The 18,299-nt window shown below is 51.2% G+C and overlaps 6 protein-coding genes across 6 annotated transcripts; 3 read left to right on the top strand and 3 right to left on the bottom strand.

The window, feature by feature from the left end:
• Positions 1-401: 401 nt before the first annotated feature.
• NUO78 (NADH dehydrogenase (ubiquinone) 78K chain precursor, 5-prime end) lies at positions 402-3,221 on the bottom strand. Its single transcript, XM_024464446.1, has 6 exons — positions 2,884-3,221; positions 2,801-2,824; positions 2,699-2,750; positions 2,632-2,646; positions 680-2,581; positions 402-620 (listed from the first exon to the last, which is right to left on the bottom strand). Exons 1-6 carry the CDS (start codon positions 3,008-3,010, stop codon positions 503-505), a joined length of 2,238 nt encoding a protein of 745 aa, XP_024327632.1. The 5' UTR covers positions 3,011-3,221; the 3' UTR covers positions 402-502.
• Positions 3,222-4,587: 1,366 nt separating this feature from the next.
• On the bottom strand, positions 4,588-6,517 carry GPD1_1 (glycerol-3-phosphate dehydrogenase). The gene is made up of 4 exons (XM_024464445.1): positions 6,457-6,517; positions 6,092-6,220; positions 5,342-6,026; positions 4,588-5,290 (listed from the first exon to the last, which is right to left on the bottom strand). Exons 2-4 carry the CDS (start codon positions 6,218-6,220, stop codon positions 5,085-5,087), a joined length of 1,020 nt encoding a protein of 339 aa, XP_024327633.1. The 5' UTR covers positions 6,457-6,517; the 3' UTR covers positions 4,588-5,084.
• A 1,087-nt stretch (positions 6,518-7,604) lies between these two features.
• COX5A (cox5a, subunit VA of cytochrome c oxidase) lies at positions 7,605-9,086 on the top strand. Its single transcript, XM_024464444.1, has 3 exons — positions 7,605-8,317; positions 8,456-8,649; positions 8,729-9,086. The coding sequence occupies exons 1-3, from the start codon at positions 8,089-8,091 to the stop codon at positions 8,816-8,818; spliced, it is 513 nt and encodes a 170-aa protein (XP_024327630.1). The 5' UTR covers positions 7,605-8,088; the 3' UTR covers positions 8,819-9,086.
• A 1,284-nt stretch (positions 9,087-10,370) lies between these two features.
• VC83_00756 (uncharacterized protein) lies at positions 10,371-12,562 on the bottom strand (the record flags this gene model as incomplete). Its single annotated transcript, XM_024464443.1, has 2 exons — positions 11,849-12,562; positions 10,371-11,785 (listed from the first exon to the last, which is right to left on the bottom strand). Exons 1-2 carry the CDS (start codon positions 12,303-12,305, stop codon positions 10,371-10,373), a joined length of 1,872 nt encoding a protein of 623 aa, XP_024327631.1. The 5' UTR covers positions 12,306-12,562.
• Positions 12,563-13,154: 592 nt separating this feature from the next.
• Positions 13,155-15,617, top strand: GLC3 (alpha-1,4-glucan branching enzyme; the record flags this gene model as incomplete). Its single annotated transcript, XM_024464442.1, has 8 exons — positions 13,155-13,227; positions 13,279-13,403; positions 13,456-13,555; positions 13,610-13,722; positions 13,779-14,470; positions 14,518-14,853; positions 14,902-15,532; positions 15,591-15,617. 8 exons carry the CDS (start codon positions 13,155-13,157, stop codon positions 15,615-15,617), a joined length of 2,097 nt encoding a protein of 698 aa, XP_024327628.1.
• Positions 15,618-16,206: 589 nt separating this feature from the next.
• Positions 16,207-18,170, top strand: ATP2 (atp2, beta subunit of the F1 sector of mitochondrial F1F0 ATP synthase; the record flags this gene model as incomplete). The annotated part of the gene is made up of 7 exons (XM_024464441.1): positions 16,207-16,217; positions 16,301-16,461; positions 16,569-16,654; positions 16,715-16,757; positions 16,813-17,582; positions 17,639-17,938; positions 17,991-18,170. 7 exons carry the CDS (start codon positions 16,207-16,209, stop codon positions 18,168-18,170), a joined length of 1,551 nt encoding a protein of 516 aa, XP_024327629.1.
• Between the last annotated feature and the right edge of the window lie 129 nt (positions 18,171-18,299).

The following is an 18,299-nucleotide window of genomic DNA, read 5'->3' as shown; positions in this document are numbered from 1 at the left end:
GAGGTAGCTTTGCCATGATGGCTGCCATTATGGCTGCCCTCGTCAACGAAGTTCTCCCTCGCTCCTTCCTTCCTGCATTACTACCCGCTCCTCCCGTCCCTCGATCCTTCCGTCCCCGGTAGTTTGGGTCGCTTGGGGTCGGTCCTTCCCCGGGTTGGAGATGCATTGCACGCGGTCGCTCTTTCCTTCTGAGAGATGCATACTACGTCAACAATCAAAGAGACCAACAACGCCGAGATTGTTTCATTTTTGTATAGCCATCGTAGATAGCCACTGAGAGTCTTCGCCTGTCCCGCGTATTCGGGATGGTATACATTTAAATGCAATGTCTGAACTTTGTCGAGCGACGTCGACGAGATGAGAGGAATGAATATCACATTTATAAGCACACACAGGCATACTTTGAACTTTCTGTATTTCTTACTTCTATGATCCCATATATACAGCCAACACCCAAATTCGCAGAGAGACAGATAAAAGGATTATACAACACCCCCATGCCTTAAGCCTGGGCCTCCCCGTACGTGATCTGCGGCGGTGGCTGCTCGCCTGCCGCCATAAAGTTCGTGTTTGGGTTTCCCGTCTCCTTCGCCGCCGAGCAACGCGCCATTGTTGGAGAGCTACAAAATATCGTTAGCCACCATATTTCATATTAAAGTAGGGTGGGGGTGAAACATACCTTCTCGAAATAACATCTGTGAAATAAAAGTTGTCAATGACCTTCTTCAGCGGCTCGTTGGTCGCCTTGCTACCCTTGTTCTGGTCCACCAACTGCACCTTGCTCAGCTTACCGAGCGACACCGGCTCGACGACATCGTAGCTCGCGAGGGCGGGGCTGATTTCCACCATACGGTCGCGGAGGGCGGCGACATCGTCGTATGGAAGCGGTGCCCCGAGGAACTCAGACGCAGCGCGGAGAATCTTCCAGTCAGTGCGGGAGGCGCCGGGTAACGAGGTAGCAGCACGAGTCATCTGCACGCGACCCTCGGTGTTGACGTACGTGCCAGACTTCTCGGTGTAAGCTGCGCCAGGCAGGACGACATCAGCGAGCTGGGCGCCCTTGTCACCATGGTGGCCCTGGTAGACGACGAAGGCGTCCTTGGGGATGTCGGATGCGTTGATCTCGTCAGCGCCGAGGAGCCAGACGAACTTGGGCTTGGTGTTGCCGACCTCTGCGGAGGGGGTGGTGAAGCCAACCTCGAAGGCGCCGGCGCGGGATGCGGCGCGCTGGAGGACGTTGTAGCCGTTCCACTCCTCGGTGAGGAAGTTGGCGTTCTTCTCGACGAAGGTGCCGACGGTCTCGTAGATGGCCTTGGCATCGGCGTGGTCAGTCACACCGGATCCAACGATAACCATTGGGTTCTTGGCAGCCTGCAGCTTCTTTCCGAAGGGTCCGGAAAGGGCCTTCTTGAGGGCAGCGGCATCAGTACCAAGGTGCTTGAACTCGAAAGTGGACTCGAAGGACTCGCCGACAACGGCAACCTCGAGCTCGGAGCGAAGCCATTGCTTGCGGATGCGGGCGTTAAGAACCGCAGCCTCGTGACGTGGGTTGCAGCCAACGATCAAGATGGCGTCCGCATCCTCGATACCCCAGATCTTGGAGTTGAAGATGTAGTTGGAACGGACGTCAACACCGTGGGCAATTGGCTGGGATCCGTTTGGCTGGTCAAGGGCAAGGTTGTCGGAACCAAGCTTGTTTGCGAGGTCCTTAGCTGCCACCATGGACTCGACCTCGGTCAGCGCACCAGCAATGAACTTCAACTCGTTGCCCTTTGGCGCGAAGTCACGGTACGCAGCGCCAATTTCAGTCAGTGCCTGCTCCCAGGTAGCCGGCACAAACTTATCCCCATTGCGGATAAGGGGTGTGGTAAGACGCTGGGTCTTGAGGCCATCGCACGCGAATCTGGTCTTGTCGTCAATCCACTCCTCATTGACATCGTCGTTCAGTCTTGGGATAATTCTCATGACCTCCAGTCCGCGAGAATCGATGCGAATGTTGGATCCGAGACCGTTAAGAACATCAATGGACTCAGTGTGCTTCAGCTCCCAAGGCCTTGCGCGGAAAGCGTATGGCTTGGAGGTGAGGGCACCAACTGGGCACAGGTCGATAACGTTTCCAGACATCTCGGAATCCAAGTTCTTCTCAAGGTATGTGCCAATCTGCATGTCGTTTCCACGTCCGGTAGATCCAAGCTCCGGAGCACCGGCAATATCGTTGGCAAATCGAATACATCTCGTGCAGTGAATGCAACGGTTCATCGAAGTCTTGATTAAAGGACCAATGTTCTTGTCCTCGGTTGCACGCTTGCCGCCAACCTCGTGGAATCGTCCGCGGTCAGAACCGTAACGCATCGACTGGTCCTGGAGATCGCACTCTCCAGCCTGATCGCAGACCGGGCAATCAAGGGGATGGTTTGCCAGGAGAAACTCCATGACACCCTCGCGAGCTTTGTGTGTAAGAGGCGAGTTGGTCTTGACGACCATGCCGGGCTGGACAGGCCACGCGCAGGATGCTACAGGCTTCGGTGCCTTTTCGACCTCAACCAAGCACATACGACAATTTCCCGCAATCATAAGTTTTCTATCTCGATTAGGGTCGTGAATTAGATATCGCGTCTAGGTGGGACTTACTCATGATAACAGTATCTATGAGGAGTCAGTAAAGATCAACTTGGGTATCAATTGGGGGATTACATACCTTGGAACGACGCTCCCTGCCTTCTCGCAAGCTTGAATTAATGCCGAGCCAGCTATTAAAATCGTCAGTTTGGTCCCAATCCCCCCACAGCACATCACGCACCCTCAATTGAGATCTTCTTGCCATCTGTAGAGCAAAATTAGTACAATCCCATACGATGTATCACATAACCCAATGCCACATACCTATAGTAAGTTCGACCTCCGCTTGTCTCCGTCCTGACATCGAGAAAGTCCTGGCGGCATTGACGCTCTGCGCGCCCCTCCGAAGGGCCGACCTGGTGATCGTTTGCCGCAGCATCGTGCCTTTCATCAACTACCAAGGAAACGAAAAGAGGCGGTGCTGTACAGCGGCGTGCGTTGTGTATTCACCTCTATTGGGAGTCGGCTGTGGTAGTCGAGCTCACTGCCACACGCTGTGATATTGGGATTTAGCGCGTATTATTACTAAACTGTCTTGTGTCCTGTGTGATTGGTGGGGGCCTCGGTTGCGGATTAATTATAATCCGCCACGACGATATGATGCAAAATTATTACGGAAGGAAACCTTTCTTCTTCTTTCTTCTTTACTCATTCAGAGCCTATTATTGTCGAGTAGCTGGTGCAGTCTCTTCCGTTCCGATGGGAGTGATTGTAAGGTCTGGCTTCTCGCTATCATGTGCTCGAGAGCACGGATTCGAAGGCGCTGTAATGGATACGATTGAGAGCCTCTGTTTACATGCTTGATGATTTATGTTTCTTACCGACAGCTGCTACATTTCACATCTTCCCTTTATTAGAGCATCTTATATGATGAATGAACACCCTTTACGAATAGTATAACATGAGATACAGGTGAAACGTGCCCCGAGACGACTACGACTACGACCACTAAAACCGCCCTTTTCGACTCTACTTTCCCCATCCCAACAACCCTTCTCTTCGCCTTTCTCCTCTTCCTCTTCTCCCTTTCCCCCTCCCCCCCCCCTCTTCCTAAGATTTCAAATGATGAACAAATTGGTCCGTGTTACTGAGGGGCCTCAAGAACCCCGTTATGGCGATACACCAGCACTTCGTGCACTTCTGATTGAAATCAACTTCTCCCCCATCTAGTGATGGGGTGAGTATTCTATAAGCTCCACCGTTGATATCTAAGACTCTGAGACTCGTCTTGCCTTCTAGCTATCATACATAGCCTGAACCCTGTGAGAAAATCAAAGGTGGAGAATGTCGAGCATTCCTTGCTCGACAATATATAGGCCGTATATATCACAATTTGTTTCCCCATCATTCCTACTTGTGATACAGAAAACCGGGGCCTCAAGGCTGGGACGAAGGTCTTGCCCCATCATAAAAATATACATTTAAGGTCACCAACTTCATCCAGCACCCCTATTATTAAGCTCGACTTCCGATTCCTTTCTTTTTACTTGACTGGCAAGACATGAATAAAATTGGAATCCGGATTGAATGGCAGCTACCAGATGGCCAATGGGTATCTCGATGGCTGCAGTCCACAAAGAGGCCGTTCGGGATGCTAGCAGGAGAGAAAGATGACACCAGGCCATCCACCGCTGACAGCACTAACGGTGACAGCAGCCCCACAGCGAGAATAACCCACCGATACAAGCATCCCCATGTCGCCTGCTAGCATCCCGAACGGCCTCTTTGTGGACTGCAGCCATCGAGATAACATGCCTGGATAAACATTCTTGCGATGCGCGGATTTGCAGAGTAGTGAACGTATTTGCCGTCCTTGCTGCTTGTACCGCCAACGTCAAGAGGATTGTGGTATGTGAAAGGTGAGACAAAAAAACAGTAGTTATAATAAGCAAACTCACGTAGGTATGTGGAAATATATGAACTGCTAAATATGAACCAGTTGGTTGGTCAGGTTTGCTTTATTTTGCTTCTGGGAGGGCCGAGGTGGGATGAAGAGGGAGAGGTGTATGAAGGCTGACGATGTGTTCAGAGTAATGAGAGGATATACAGTATGCCCGCTTCACGACGATAATGCCCGCTTCACGATGATAGACACATTAATTAACACACTAACAGTGAAGACAAATCAGGCGAGAACATGTATAATTTATCTAGCCTCTCAAGGACAACGAACAAGCTCACGATAAGGCACAAAGCACATCGATCTACGCATCCTCATTGCTCGAGCCCAAAAAAATCCTCTAAATCTCAGCATCGTCATACCCCCGCATCGCTTTTTGTCCGGCAAATTTATTCGTTTTATATTTTCAGGCAAAAAAATTCCCGTTTTCGACGAGGCCTGCTCATAGGCGTCCCTTGACCAGATCCCCCCTGCGAAGAAAACACACAAATATCAGACTCTGGAGAAACAGCAGGGAGGAGGAGGCGCGACGTCAGCGGCGCGGGGTGGAAGTGAGAAGAAGGTCCTACTGGGCAGCGCCGTCGACCTTGGCAATGTATGCGAGCAGGTCGAGCACACGGCGGGAGTAGCCCCACTCGTTATCGTACCACGAGACGAGCTTGACGAAGTTGTCGTTGAGGGAGATACCGGCCTTGGCATCGAAGATGGAGGAGGCGTTGTGGCCGTTCATGTCGGAGGAGACAACCTCGTCCTCGGTGTAGGCGAGTATGCCTGGGGGTGTTAGTCTGGGTGTAAATTTGGGGATGGGGGGGGGGAACGTACCCTTGAGGGTGGTCTCGGAGGCCTTCTTGATGACGGCCTTGATCTCCTCGTAGTTGGCGCTCTTGTCGATGCGGACGGTAAGGTCGACAACAGAGACGTTGGCGGTTGGAACACGCATGGACATGCCGGTAAGCTTTCCGTTCAGGGCGGGGATAACCTTGCCGACGGCCTTAGCGGCACCGGTGCTTGAGGGGATGATGTTCTGGGCCGCAGTGCGGCCTCCACGCCAGTCCTTGGCGGATGGGCCGTCAACGGTCTTCTGGGTGGCGGTGTAGGAGTGGATGGTGGTCATGAGGCCCTCGATGATGGTGAAGTTGTCGTTGATGACCTTGGCGAGAGGTGCCAGGCAGTTGGTGGTGCACGAGGCGTTGGAGATGACGTTGACGTCGGACTTGTAGGTCTCCTCGTTGACACCCATGACGAACATGGGGGCGTCGGCGGATGGGGCAGAGATGACAACCTTCTTGGCGCCACCCTTCAAGTGAGCGGAGGCCTTCTCGGTGGTGGTGAAAACACCGGTGGACTCGACGACGTAGTAGGCACCAGTCTCGGACCATGGGATGGCGGCGGGGTCCCTCTCGGTGTAGAAACGGACGGTCTTGCCGTTGACGATCAGGTCCTTACCATCGACCTTGATGTCACCCTTGAACTGACCGTGGGTGGTATCATACTTGAGCATGTATGCCTGGAAGCAACGGAATTAGTAAGATATTCTTGTTTATGGTATTTATGGACAGTGTAGTGTCTTACGGCGTAGGTGGGCTCAATGAAGGGGTCGTTGACGGCGACGACATCGATGTTGTCAAGCTCGACGGCATTGCGGAAGACGATGCGTCCAATGCGACCGAAGCCGTTGATTCCGACCTTTGTGGGAGCCATCTTGATGAAAATGTTAGTATTGGTGTTTGAGGCTGTAGAGAATGGATAGGGAGAGTTTGAAGTTGTTTTGGGGTTGGTATTATTCTCAAACTGTTGAGAAATCCCAGGTGGATAGAAGGCTGATGTCACGAATGAGGGGTACAAAAGCTCAGCTTTGCAGCTCCAACGTGAAATTCCAAGCCCGTGTAGAAGCACAGACGGCGAGGCTGATGCTCATGATGATGAAGAGTACTCACATTGTTATTATGGGTGGATTTGTTTTGAGTGAGGTTGATAAACAAGTGATTTGATGTTTGGACGAAGGAAAAGAGAAGAGGATGGAGGGGCAGTTGAGGTTGGGGTTGGGGGGGAAGAAAATAGCCGATCATCGCACGTCCTGTCCTCGTCGAGTCGTCGAGGTACATAGTATGTACCTTGTAGTAGTGTATGTACTGGATGTATACTTAGGGCCGGGAGGGGGGAAGGGGGATGAAATCATCGTAATTGATTGATACACTTGATATATAATACACTTGATATATAAATATATAATCCACTTGATATATAAATATATAATACACTTGATAATACACTTGTATATAATAATATATATAATACACTTGATATATAATACACTTGATATATAATACACTTGATATATAATACACTTGATAATACACTTGATACATAATACACTTGATACATAATACACTTGATACATTACTTAATACACAACAAAGGTCTCGCCCAGATATAATATGATTCTGGTCCAATCAGCCATTGACCGTCGAGGTCCCCCTTACTTCTCCGCATTCGCCGTGCTGGTCCCGTCATCCGTCGTCATGGGCAATATACGTCTCTTTCTCTCTTTCCAGCCGTTTCTACTGCGCCTTGAGGGATATTGGGCGATATTGAGCGACATTGGCCGTCCTTGGCCCGTCATCGTCGAGGAAAGCACCGGAGCTTCGGTAACAGACGTGCCCCTGGCCCCGGATTGTTTTCGCAGGGCTGCTCTAACTGGGCTATAAGCGGTTGATGGCGAGGTTACTCGTCGACTACTGTTGGAACAGAACTTCCAAAATCTACATTTTTGAGGATATCACCAGATGCATCAAGCGTCCTGGAGTACGTATGGCACACCACACCCACATTTCTTGGGTCTAGACGCCGGTGTCGGTGAGGGATCGGCGGGGTCGGTGGGCTCGGTGAGTCCACGTATCCTCCAATATGCTGTGGGCCAAAGCTCGTCAACAGCTCTTATCGGCCGCTTGGTGGCACTTGGTGGCACTTGAGTAAGTCGTCCAAGTTGTAAGTCGCTACAAGTAGCGGCGGATAAGAGCTGTTTGGACTCGTTTAGCACCGTAATTTGCGTAATTTGTTATGGGATTGACAAAAAGTGCTGCAACTCCGTACACGTGACATGTTTTTATATAGTCACGTGATATCGGATGATTTTCATATTGTCACGTGACATTCATACCACCGAGCTTGAAATGAACAGAGATAGCTGTAGAGACAAGTCCTTACAAGCTCATTCAATGGAGGAAATCATAGTCTCAAGCTCCAATGGCATCTACAACATCATTCTCAGCTCCCATCCTCCCAATCCACGTGCTTCCCCGACCTTCACAAGTAATTTATCATGTATGTAAATCCTCGCGCCCCCATTGGCCAATATCAACTTACCCGGCCGTAACATTTTACCTCTTCTCCCTCGCTTAACCTCCCTCCTCCCTCCTCCTACGGAATTTAATGCGGCTCTCACCAAACCACTAGCTCCAATCTCCTCCCTCCCAACCAGCCCAGCTGCCACTCATCAAGCATCCAAAACCTCACCGTCCCCGACCCTCACTCTCTTTCACATCCACCCACCACACACGCCCGCCACAATGCTCCGCACTCCCATCACCCGCGCCCTCGGCGCCACCGCGCGCTCGTCCTTCATCGCCCGCCCCGTCCAGTCCCGCGCCGCCCACGCCATCTCCAACCCGACCCTCGCCAACATCGAGCGTCGCTGGGAGCAGATGCCGCCGCAGGAGCAGGCCGATATGTGGATGGCCCTGCGCGACCGCATGAAGACCAATTGGGCCGAGCTGACTCTGCAGGAGAAGAAGGCCGGTAGGTTTCCCTTTCTCCGGTGGATGGGCCGAGGTGATGCTGTTGCCGGACCATTGCGTTTGGCCTGGTAGAAGAGGTCGTGTGAGGGGATGGGGGTATATGTAGGACTATGTTGCTGACGTGTTATGTGTCGTATAGCTTACTGGATTGCCTTCGGTGCCCACGGTCCCCGTGCCGTCACGCCCCCAGGAGAGGGATGGAAGGTCCTCGGATACACACTCGCCGGTGTTGTCGTCTCCTTCGGCATCTTTGCCGCTGTCCGCTCCTTCGCCAGAGGCCCACCAACCACCATGACCAAGGAGTACCAGGAGGCATCGAACGAGTACCTTCTCGTATGTTCCCCCCTCCCTTCCCCAAAAGCACCACCTACCCGAAAAACAGAACCCTCACTAACATCCTGCCCTCCCACAGGCCCAGAACTCCGACCCCATCAGCGGTCTCTCCTCGGAAGGCTACAAGGGCCGAGGAATGGTCCAATCCCCACCGGCCGCGAAGAAGTAAAGCATCTCTCCGCCCGGCTACGACGAATAATAGACTCTTGTACTGTACAACCTCAAACCCGATTCTCGGCACACGGCCGTTATTCCGTTTGCCGCGCATTTTACTTATTCCCGCGGTTTAATTTTTGTTGATGGTGAGCGGCGGGAGGGGCCGGGAGGTCGGCTCGGATTTGTACAAAGATGATTTTGAGAGCGGAAGTAGAAATTTTGTGAGAAAAGTGGGGGATGGGGGGAGCAGGTTTTTTTTGTGCATAGAAATGGAAGGTTGTTTTTGTTGCATCTGTGTATGCCTTGTCTCATATGCGTGTGCAATTGTCTGTGTCTGCGTGGCTGGTTGTATGCCTGGAGGGTGTGTATAAAAAGGCAAGATCTCAGCCTGGGCGTTCGAGCGGAAATTCGTTACGACAACTAGACCCAGATACTGTTGCTCATACTCCGTTTTCGCTCCTCTCAAGGCATTTATGTCAGGTCCGGGTCACCCACGCTGACTCTTCGAGAAACAACAAGGGTTTCGGCAACAGCATTCGAGAGGTGAGGATATTACACCGGCAGTAACAGCATCGGAGAGGTGAGAAGATGGCAGCAACAGCAACAGTATTGGCCGTCGACAAGAATTCGCGTCAACGGTGACAGCAGACAACCCACGCATTTCCACTTCACGACGCAAGGAGGGCAATATTATGATCTGATGTTGGCATCTCTCCAAAGCCCGCAATATCATCCACACGACTCCGTTGATTTGTTGATCTAGTGCATGGATCTTAATCTTTGACAAGAATGTCAACTCGAATCTATAAACCTAACGGAGAAGGGCGTACTCGCAGGCTTCAGTGAATCATCACTCCGCATCATTACGCCATATACTAGCCCACTTGCCTATCAAATCCCTGGAATGGACCATACAGACTCAAAGGCAGCATCATGGCACCATAACTCTTGCAGTGAATACGGTGACATATTTGACGAATGGCGCCCTAAGGACGAACCCGACTCGGGAGACGAGGAGATAAAAAAAATCCCGCCAGTCGGACCTCAACTACGTCGTATGGTTATTGACACCATTAGGGATTTGGCAACGTTACGTGTGAATAGCTTTACAGCTATCCATCTAGCTTAGTGCCTCCTCTCGACGACATCTCCTCGGTTCATCCCCGTATCCAAAAATTAGGTACAGATCTGGGAACTTGCCCATGATAGCTCTCTTCCCTTTATATTATATTAGGGCGGTGAAAGGCGTGGTTTGAGTCGGCCCTGTCGGGCTCCATGTCGGCTCGAGATCGACGGGCTGCCTCGGATCAAGGCCGCCGTCAAGGACCGGCCCCAATCGTATCGGTTGCTATTCCGGCTTTGCAAGCTGAGATTCGGGTTATATCACTGTCGGAAGAGCCACCGATGCTAGCCGCCCTTGTTAATAATATATTTGTATTCCTCGAAACCTCGCGGCCAACCTAGATATATCCCATATGCCCACGCCTCCTATCCCATCCAGGTAAACGGCCAATAACCATGCAACGCCATAATAAGACTCCCGCCCCCTCCCCCCAAAACCCCCCTCACATCCCACTCTCAGCACTCTCCCTCAACGCCTCAAAACTCACACTCGAGTCCTCCACCCCCTTCCCCCCCTTCTCCTTCTCCGCCCACTCCTTCTCCTCCATCTCCCACGCCCGCACAAACTCCCCCCCTTTCCCACGACTCCAATACCCAACCCTCCCCTCCCTCCTCGCCGCCCTCGCATCAACAAGCACATACCGTATCGAGCTCCCAGGGACCTCGTACATCGCCTCCCCGAGCAGCATCTCGACCGCAGTACGCAATCCACGTGCTCCAGTCCCGAGCTCGAGACCCGTCTGCGCGATGGCGTATAGAGCGGCGGTGGTAAACCGCAGCTCCGCGCCGAAGGTGGCAAACATGGCGGTGTACTGCGCGGTGATGGCGTCGCGGGGCTCGGTGAGGATGCTGACGAGGTTGGGGAGGGAGAGCGGGGCGAGTGCGACGGTAACCGGTATGCGGCCGAGGAATTCGGGGATTAGGCCGAAGGTTTGGAGGTCCTGTGGGGTGGCGAGGTCGAGGGGGTTGTAGGTTTGCTCGGGGACTGTTGTGGCGGCGGCTGTCGCGGTGCCAGCCGCGGACGAGGCGGTGGGGATATCGGTGTAGAAGGGGAGGTTCTTGAAGTACGTGCGTGCGTCTTCTGGGTTCATCGTCATCTGATGTGGCGAGGAGGGGGTATCCCAGACAGATGCCCCAAAACCGAGTGAGCCTTTGGAAAGGCGGTTCATAATCATCTTTTGGAGGCCAACAAAGGCACCGGTAAAGATGAACAGGATATTGTCGGTGTTGATGGTGTAGCTTTCCGGCTTCTGGCCGTTGCCTGTTGGCTGCGCTGGATTGGCGGTGAAATTGACGTTCGCTGCACCCCCGCCAGGAACGCGGTTACTCTTCTGATCATGTTTTGCGGTTATAGTGAGTGTTGTGCCTTCAACTATTTTCAGCAACGCTTGTTGTACACCCTCGCCACCGACGTCCCGGCCGTTCATTGATCGAGACACGGCCAGCTTGTCGACCTCGTCCAGGCATATTATTCCATGTTCTGCTCGAGCAACATCGTAGTCTGCAGCCGCAAGGAGCCTCTGCACACAGACATCCGCATCTTCGCCTATGTAACCGGCTTGTGTGAAGGGTGTGCAGTCAGACATGCTGAACGGGACTTCGAGGGCCCGAGCCAGAGTCTTCAAGATGTGAGTCTTTCCCACCCCTGTGGGTCCAATAACCATGACGTTCGATTTCTCTATTGTAATTCCTAGGCGGTCGGCAAGGGGATCGTGGAGAGGGGGAGGTTCATTTCGTATAAATTCGGTTCGTACGGGTTCATTCTTTAGAGAAGAAATTCGGCGTGCTACTTTAGGAACAGGCTCCTCTTCCGGTGCTGGGCTGAACTGTATGGTTCTCTTCGCAGGAAGAAATATATCTTATAAGAGCAGTCCTGTCAGTATATTTACAACAGTGTTCCACAAATAGAAACATAACTTGCCATCAGAATGGTAAACTTCGTGTTCTCGAACACTCCTCTTCCTAGCCTCACGATCCAGCCTGAATTGCTCCTCTTCCTCTTGCCGTTGAAGCTCATGCACTCGCTGATAATGGTTATACACGGCTACGGACAGCATCTTCTTCGCCCTCTCTTGCCCAATAACATATTTATCCAGGTGTTCCTTCAATCGCCGAGGTGTGATTCGAGGTGCCCCATGGCTGGATGCTTGGCCCAGCGGACCCCTTGTAGGACCCCCAGGCTCATAGACTCCAGTGAACGGTTGCCCCTGAAAGTCGTTCCTATCAAAAGGAGGTTCTGATGCTTTCTTAGATGTGGAGAATGCCGCTCTCAGTGGTCGCTTGGTGGTTTTGTGCTTGAGGTTGGAGAGGGCAATGTATGATGTCCGGACCTGAGTGCCGGCGGTGAAACTGAGATCCCCCAAGATGACTGGAGGCATTTTGGGCGAAGGCGAGGATAATATCACATAACGGAGCTTCACAAAAGCAAAACTCTCTTCCCCGCCAGCTCCGAATATAATTCAATGGCGCTGTAATCGAAGTTGAGTCACTATGCCAGGCGATGTTTACCCCAATGGCCGACGCAGGGACGAGGGACCACACAAGGTGCCAGGTCGCGAGGCTAAGCGAAGGCGGTGGCGTATCAGTGGAGGCGACTATGGGATCTTATGTCTGATGGAGAGTCTTGTATTTCAGAGCCGCAACATCTATTACAATAATGAAAAATAATGAAGCTGCTGCCGTACAGTATAAAGAGATCTACAAGTGAGAGGAAGTCGGCAGACGCATACAACCAGCAAGAGCAGCCAAATCGTCTGAATCACGTGTTGGCAGTTATCGTTATCAACGGATATAGATTCTGGTGGGGTGGACAGGCATGGACGTCATTATTGATTGACTTGCCTCTCCAACAGTCCAGCCATGAATAGAGATTTCACCATTTAAGCCGTAGACAGTAAGACAAAAACTCTTCTCTAAAGTCTCTACAAGTACAAAAAGTATTCCTGATGCCTCTGAATAGCGTGAGAGTAGGAAATCTCAAGTATTTTGGGAACATCTTGACTTAGACACCCTGCTCCAGTCACCGTGTAGCGCGAGTACTTGGTAGGTTTCCGTGGACACCAGCACCGCCCTTGGACGCGCCGCAGTCGAATGTCCCAGGTTGTTCCTGTCACCCTTCTCTCCAGATTCAAAACCTACACAGTCACTTCTCTCGAAAGAAAATCTCTTTCTAGGTGGATTTAATCTCAATAATCTCTGTTTCAACCTCCAATACTGCAATCGTGAGCATGGAGAAAGTCAACCAAGCTTCCGTGAACTCAATCATGAGTGCACAACCTGCCGGGCCTCCTGATGGGACAGGTGAGCTTCCACACTTGCAGAACGATAACACAAGAGCTAACTTCTACGCAGGAGTTATCAAACTCGACCCATGGCTCTCCCCATTCAAAGAGTCCTTGAAACAACGCTTCAGCAAAGCACAAGACTGGATCTCGGCCATCAACGAGTCGGAAGGAAGTCTCGAACAGTTCAGCAGAGTCAGAGCTCTCCCACCCTCCTCCTTTCGAACATTAAACTCATTATTATCAGGGATTCGACAAGTTTGGATTCAATGTCGACGCAAACAACAACATAATATACAGGGAATGGGCCCCCAATGCAACGGAGGCATTCCTTGTTGGTGATTTTAGTCAGACCCCTCACCTCGGTGAGCGTACACTGCAGCCGGCTAATACGGTAGTAGATGACTGGAACAGGGAAGAATTGCCCATGAAGAAAGATGCATATGGTGTATGGGAGATCACAGTTCCAGCCAAGGATGGGAAACCTGCGATTCCACATAACTCGAAGGTCAAGGTAAGGCCATGTCGCTTCATCCTTAATAAAATATTCTAACCAAGCATGACGGGTAGATCTCACTGGTCCTTCCCTCTGGCGAGAAGGTTGATCGAATTCCGGCGTGGATCAAATACGTCACTCAGGACCTTTCGATATCTCCTGTGTACGAAGCCCGGTTCTGGAACCCCCCCGAGTCCGAACGATACGTTTTCAAGCACCCGAAACCGAAGAAGCCACAAAGTGTGAGAGTATACGAGGCACATGTTGGAATATCCTCTCCAGAATTGAGAGTGTCGACCTACAAGGAGTTCACGAAGAACATGCTGCCCAGGATCAAGAATCTGGGATACAATGTCATCCAACTGATGGCAATCATGGAGCACGCTTACTACGCCAGCTTCGGCTACCAAGTCAACAGCTTCTTTGCAGCGAGCAGCAGATATGGCACTCCCGACGACCTCAAGGAGCTCATTGATACCGCACACGGATTGGGGATCGTCGTTCTACTCGATATCGTTCACAGCCACGCATCCAAGAATGTTCTCGACGGCCTGAACGAGCTTGATGGCTCCGATCACCTATACTTCCACAGTGGCGCAAAGGGCAAACACGAGCTGTGGGACAGCAGGCTGTTCAACTATGCTAGCCATGAAGTTTTACGCTTCCTCCTCAGTAATCTTCGCTTCTGGATGGACGAATATAACTTCGATGGCTTCCGATTTGACGGTGTTACCAGCATGATCTATAGTCATCACGGTATTGGAACGTAAGTTACTGTATACCCTACCGCACTACACAAACTAACAAACTTAGGGGGTTCTCTGGTGGTTACCATGAGTACTTCGGACCAGGTGTAGATGAGGATGGTCTCGTTTATCTCATGATTGCCAACGAGATGCTGCATAACCTGTACCCGGAGTGCATAACAATCGCCGAAGATGTGTCTGGTATGCCCGCGCTTTGTCTTTCACTGTCTCTAGGTGGCATTGGGTTCGACTATCGACTGGCGATGGCAATTCCAGATATGTGGATCAAGATTCTCAAAGAAAAGAAGGATATCGATTGGGACATGGCGAATATTTGCTTCACTTTGACCAACCGTCGACATGGCGAGAAGACAATCGCATATGCCGAGAGTCACGACCAAGCGTAAGTCCCTCCTATCACTAATTTGGACACTTTCTTACAAAGTCATAGATTGGTGGGAGATAAATCCCTCATGATGCATCTGTGTGATGCGGAGCTTTATACACACATGTCAACCTTGACTGAGCTAACTCCGACAATTGAGCGTGGGATGGCGTTGCACAAGATGATTCGCCTCATAACACACAGTTTGGGCGGCGAAGGCTACTTGAACTTCGAGGGGAATGAGTTTGGCCATCCAGAGTGGCTCGACTTCCCACGAGAAGGAAACGACAACAGCTTCTGGTATGCCAGGCGTCAACTCAATCTCACGGAAGACAAGCTCCTCAGGTACGGATTCTTGAATGAGTTCGATTCCAGGATGCAGCATACCGAGGAGAAGTACGGATGGCTTCATTCTGAGCAAGCATACATCAGCTTAAAGAACGAATTCGACAAGGTCATCGTCTTTGAGAGGGCTGGTCTGTTGTTCATCTTCAACTTCCACCCAGAGAAGAGCTACGTAGATTATCGTGTAGGTGTCCAGAAGGCTGGTACCTACAAAGTGGTGTTGAACACCGACTCCACGGATCTCGGCGGCTTCGAGAGGATCGATGCCGGCAGCCGATTCTTTACCACGCCATTCGAGTGGAATGACCGCAAGAACTTCACCCAGGTGTATATCCCAACACGAACTGCCATCGTAAGTCTTTTTATTTTTCCAATGAATTATTTTTATGCAGAAAACTAATGCAATGCAGGTTCTCGCGCTGGAAGAGACACTTTAGGCCTCTAATTTTAAATTCGCTACTTTTCCTATTGTAATTAGAATTTTTCATTTTTTGTGAGCGAGCTTGGAAAAATATTTAGTGTTAGCTACAACATTCAGCGTTCTTAGTTAGTCCATGGCAAATTATAAAAGGGATATCTTTCTCCTGAATGTTGTTTTTGTGCAGCCGAGATAATTAATGTCCTTCGCGCCGGAGGCCCGTGAGACAAAATCCGTTTTCTCCTATTAATCCGACTCAACCGGGACATCCCGATATCACGTGAATCTGCAGAATGAGCAGATATCTGTCCTCGGGGGCTGTATGAATTAAAATTTATCTCTAAAGACTTCATTCAGCAATATGAGAAATAAAGAAAGCATCCGATCTGTATAATTCAACGATAGGTATGGGATAAACTTCGAGATAAGACGCCAAAGCGGCTGTTGTTGACATACTCTGTAGGAACTTAGTCTGCCAAGATATTTTAAGCGAGCCAGAGAGTCGATTTCCGACTTTCACGACAGAACTCATCTCCTACCTCAAGACCGTCTGCCATTACCTCCATCTCCCCATCCACATATTACATCGCTCTTTACCATCTGTCAAGATGTTCAAGAGGTGCGTCTTACCCATTGAAGCTTTATTTAACCCCCTAGGTCTTCGCGTTGGATCAATTGAGCTGACTCGGCTTTCGGCTATAGCGGACTTCTCAAAGCTGTCCGCCCATCGGTGGCAGCAGCATCGCGCAATGCCCTTCGCCCAGCTGCTCGCACCGGCCTGAAGGCCTCTGCTGCGCGCTTTGCCAGCACTGACGCGTCATCCCACGGCAAGATTCATCAGGTCATTGGTGCCGTTGTTGATGGTAGGCTAAAACTCTGATGGGAAACGCCGAGAAGCTTTAAAAGACATCAATCCATCTCAATTGATGACTTCTCGATCAAGAAAACACTTGCTAATGGTTTCCTACAGTCAAGTTTGACACCGACAAGCTTCCCCCGATTCTCAACGCTCTGGAGACACAAAATGGTGACCAGAGACTCGTCCTCGAGGTCGCTGTACGTCAACCCGACAATCCATTGAAAACATCAAAATACAATTGCTGACATTGAGGATAGCAACATTTGGGAGAGAACGTTGTTCGTTGTATTGCTATGGATGGTAAGCTACAATTGATTTTTTTGACCAATTTCAACAAAACGCTAACACCTGATAGGTACCGAGGGTCTCGTCCGTGGTCACCGTGCAACCGATACCGGCAACCCCATCATGGTTCCAGTCGGTCCCGAGACTCTTGGTCGCATCATGAACGTCACTGGTGACCCCATTGACGAGCGTGGTCCGATCAAGACCGCCAAGCGTGCTTCCATCCACGCTGACGCTCCCCCTTTCACCGAGCAGTCCACTAGCGCCGAGGTCCTTGTTACTGGTATCAAGGTCGTCGATCTCCTCGCTCCCTACGCTCGTGGTGGAAAGATTGGTCTCTTCGGAGGTGCCGGTGTCGGAAAGACTGTCTTCATTCAGGAGCTGATTAACAACATCGCCAAGGCCCACGGTGGTTACTCTGTCTTCACTGGTGTCGGAGAGCGTACCCGTGAGGGTAACGATCTGTACCACGAGATGCAGGAGACCAAGGTCATCAACCTTGAGGGAGAGTCCAAGGTCGCCTTGGTCTTCGGTCAGATGAACGAGCCCCCGGGAGCCCGTGCCCGTGTCGCCCTTACCGGTCTCACTGTCGCTGAGTACTTCCGTGATGTTGAGGGACAGGATGTGCTCCTCTTCATTGACAACATTTTCCGCTTCACCCAGGCCGGTTCCGAGGTGTCTGCTCTGCTTGGTCGTATCCCATCTGCCGTCGGTTACCAGCCAACCCTCGCCGTAGACATGGGTCTCATGCAAGAGCGTATTACCACCACCACCAAGGGTTCCATTACCTCCGTCCAGGCCGTCTACGTGCCTGCTGATGATTTGACTGATCCCGCCCCCGTGAGTTTCCCCATGAGCGAGGTATGAGTGGATCAAGAACTAATTTAAACCAACAGGCCTCCACCTTCGCCCATTTGGATTCCACGACTGTGCTGTCACGTGGTATCTCTGAGCTTGGTATCTACCCTGCCGTCGATCCCCTTGACTCCAAGTCCCGTATGTTGGATCCCCGTGTCATCGGACAGGACCACTACGACACCGCCACCAAGGTCCAGCAGATGCTCCAGGAGTACAAGTCCCTCCAGGACATCATCGCCATTCTCGGAATGGATGAGCTGTCTGAGGCTGACAAGCTTACCGTGGAGCGTGCCCGCAAGGTCCAGCGTTTCCTGTCTCAACCCTTCGCCGTCGCTGAGGTATGTTATCCCTGTAACCGTTTGCACGTGACAATTACTAATTCCTTCACAGGTTTTCACTGGTATCCAGGGTACCCTCGTCGACCTCCCCAAGACCATTGATTCGTTCAAGCGCATCATGGCTGGTGAGGGTGACAACCTTCCCGAGAACGCTTTCTACATGGTGGGAGACTTTGAGTCTGCGCGCGCCAAGGGAGAGAAGATTTTGGCTGATCTTGAGAAGTCCGACTAGAGAGTTAATTGGGAACGGGGTGGCGATGGTAGTATAGCACTTAGTGTACAGTAGATTTCAATCAAATGCTCATACTATAGAAAAATTTGGAATTTTTAAAATTGTTTCTTCGGAATCTTTATTCAACCG

The sequence above is a fragment of the Pseudogymnoascus destructans genome (genome assembly GCF_001641265.1).
Source record: "Pseudogymnoascus destructans isolate 20631-21 unplaced genomic scaffold scaffold_2, whole genome shotgun sequence".
NCBI lineage: Eukaryota > Fungi > Ascomycota > Leotiomycetes > Thelebolales > Thelebolaceae > Pseudogymnoascus > Pseudogymnoascus destructans.
This window is presented reverse-complemented; position numbering and strand designations above follow the sequence as displayed.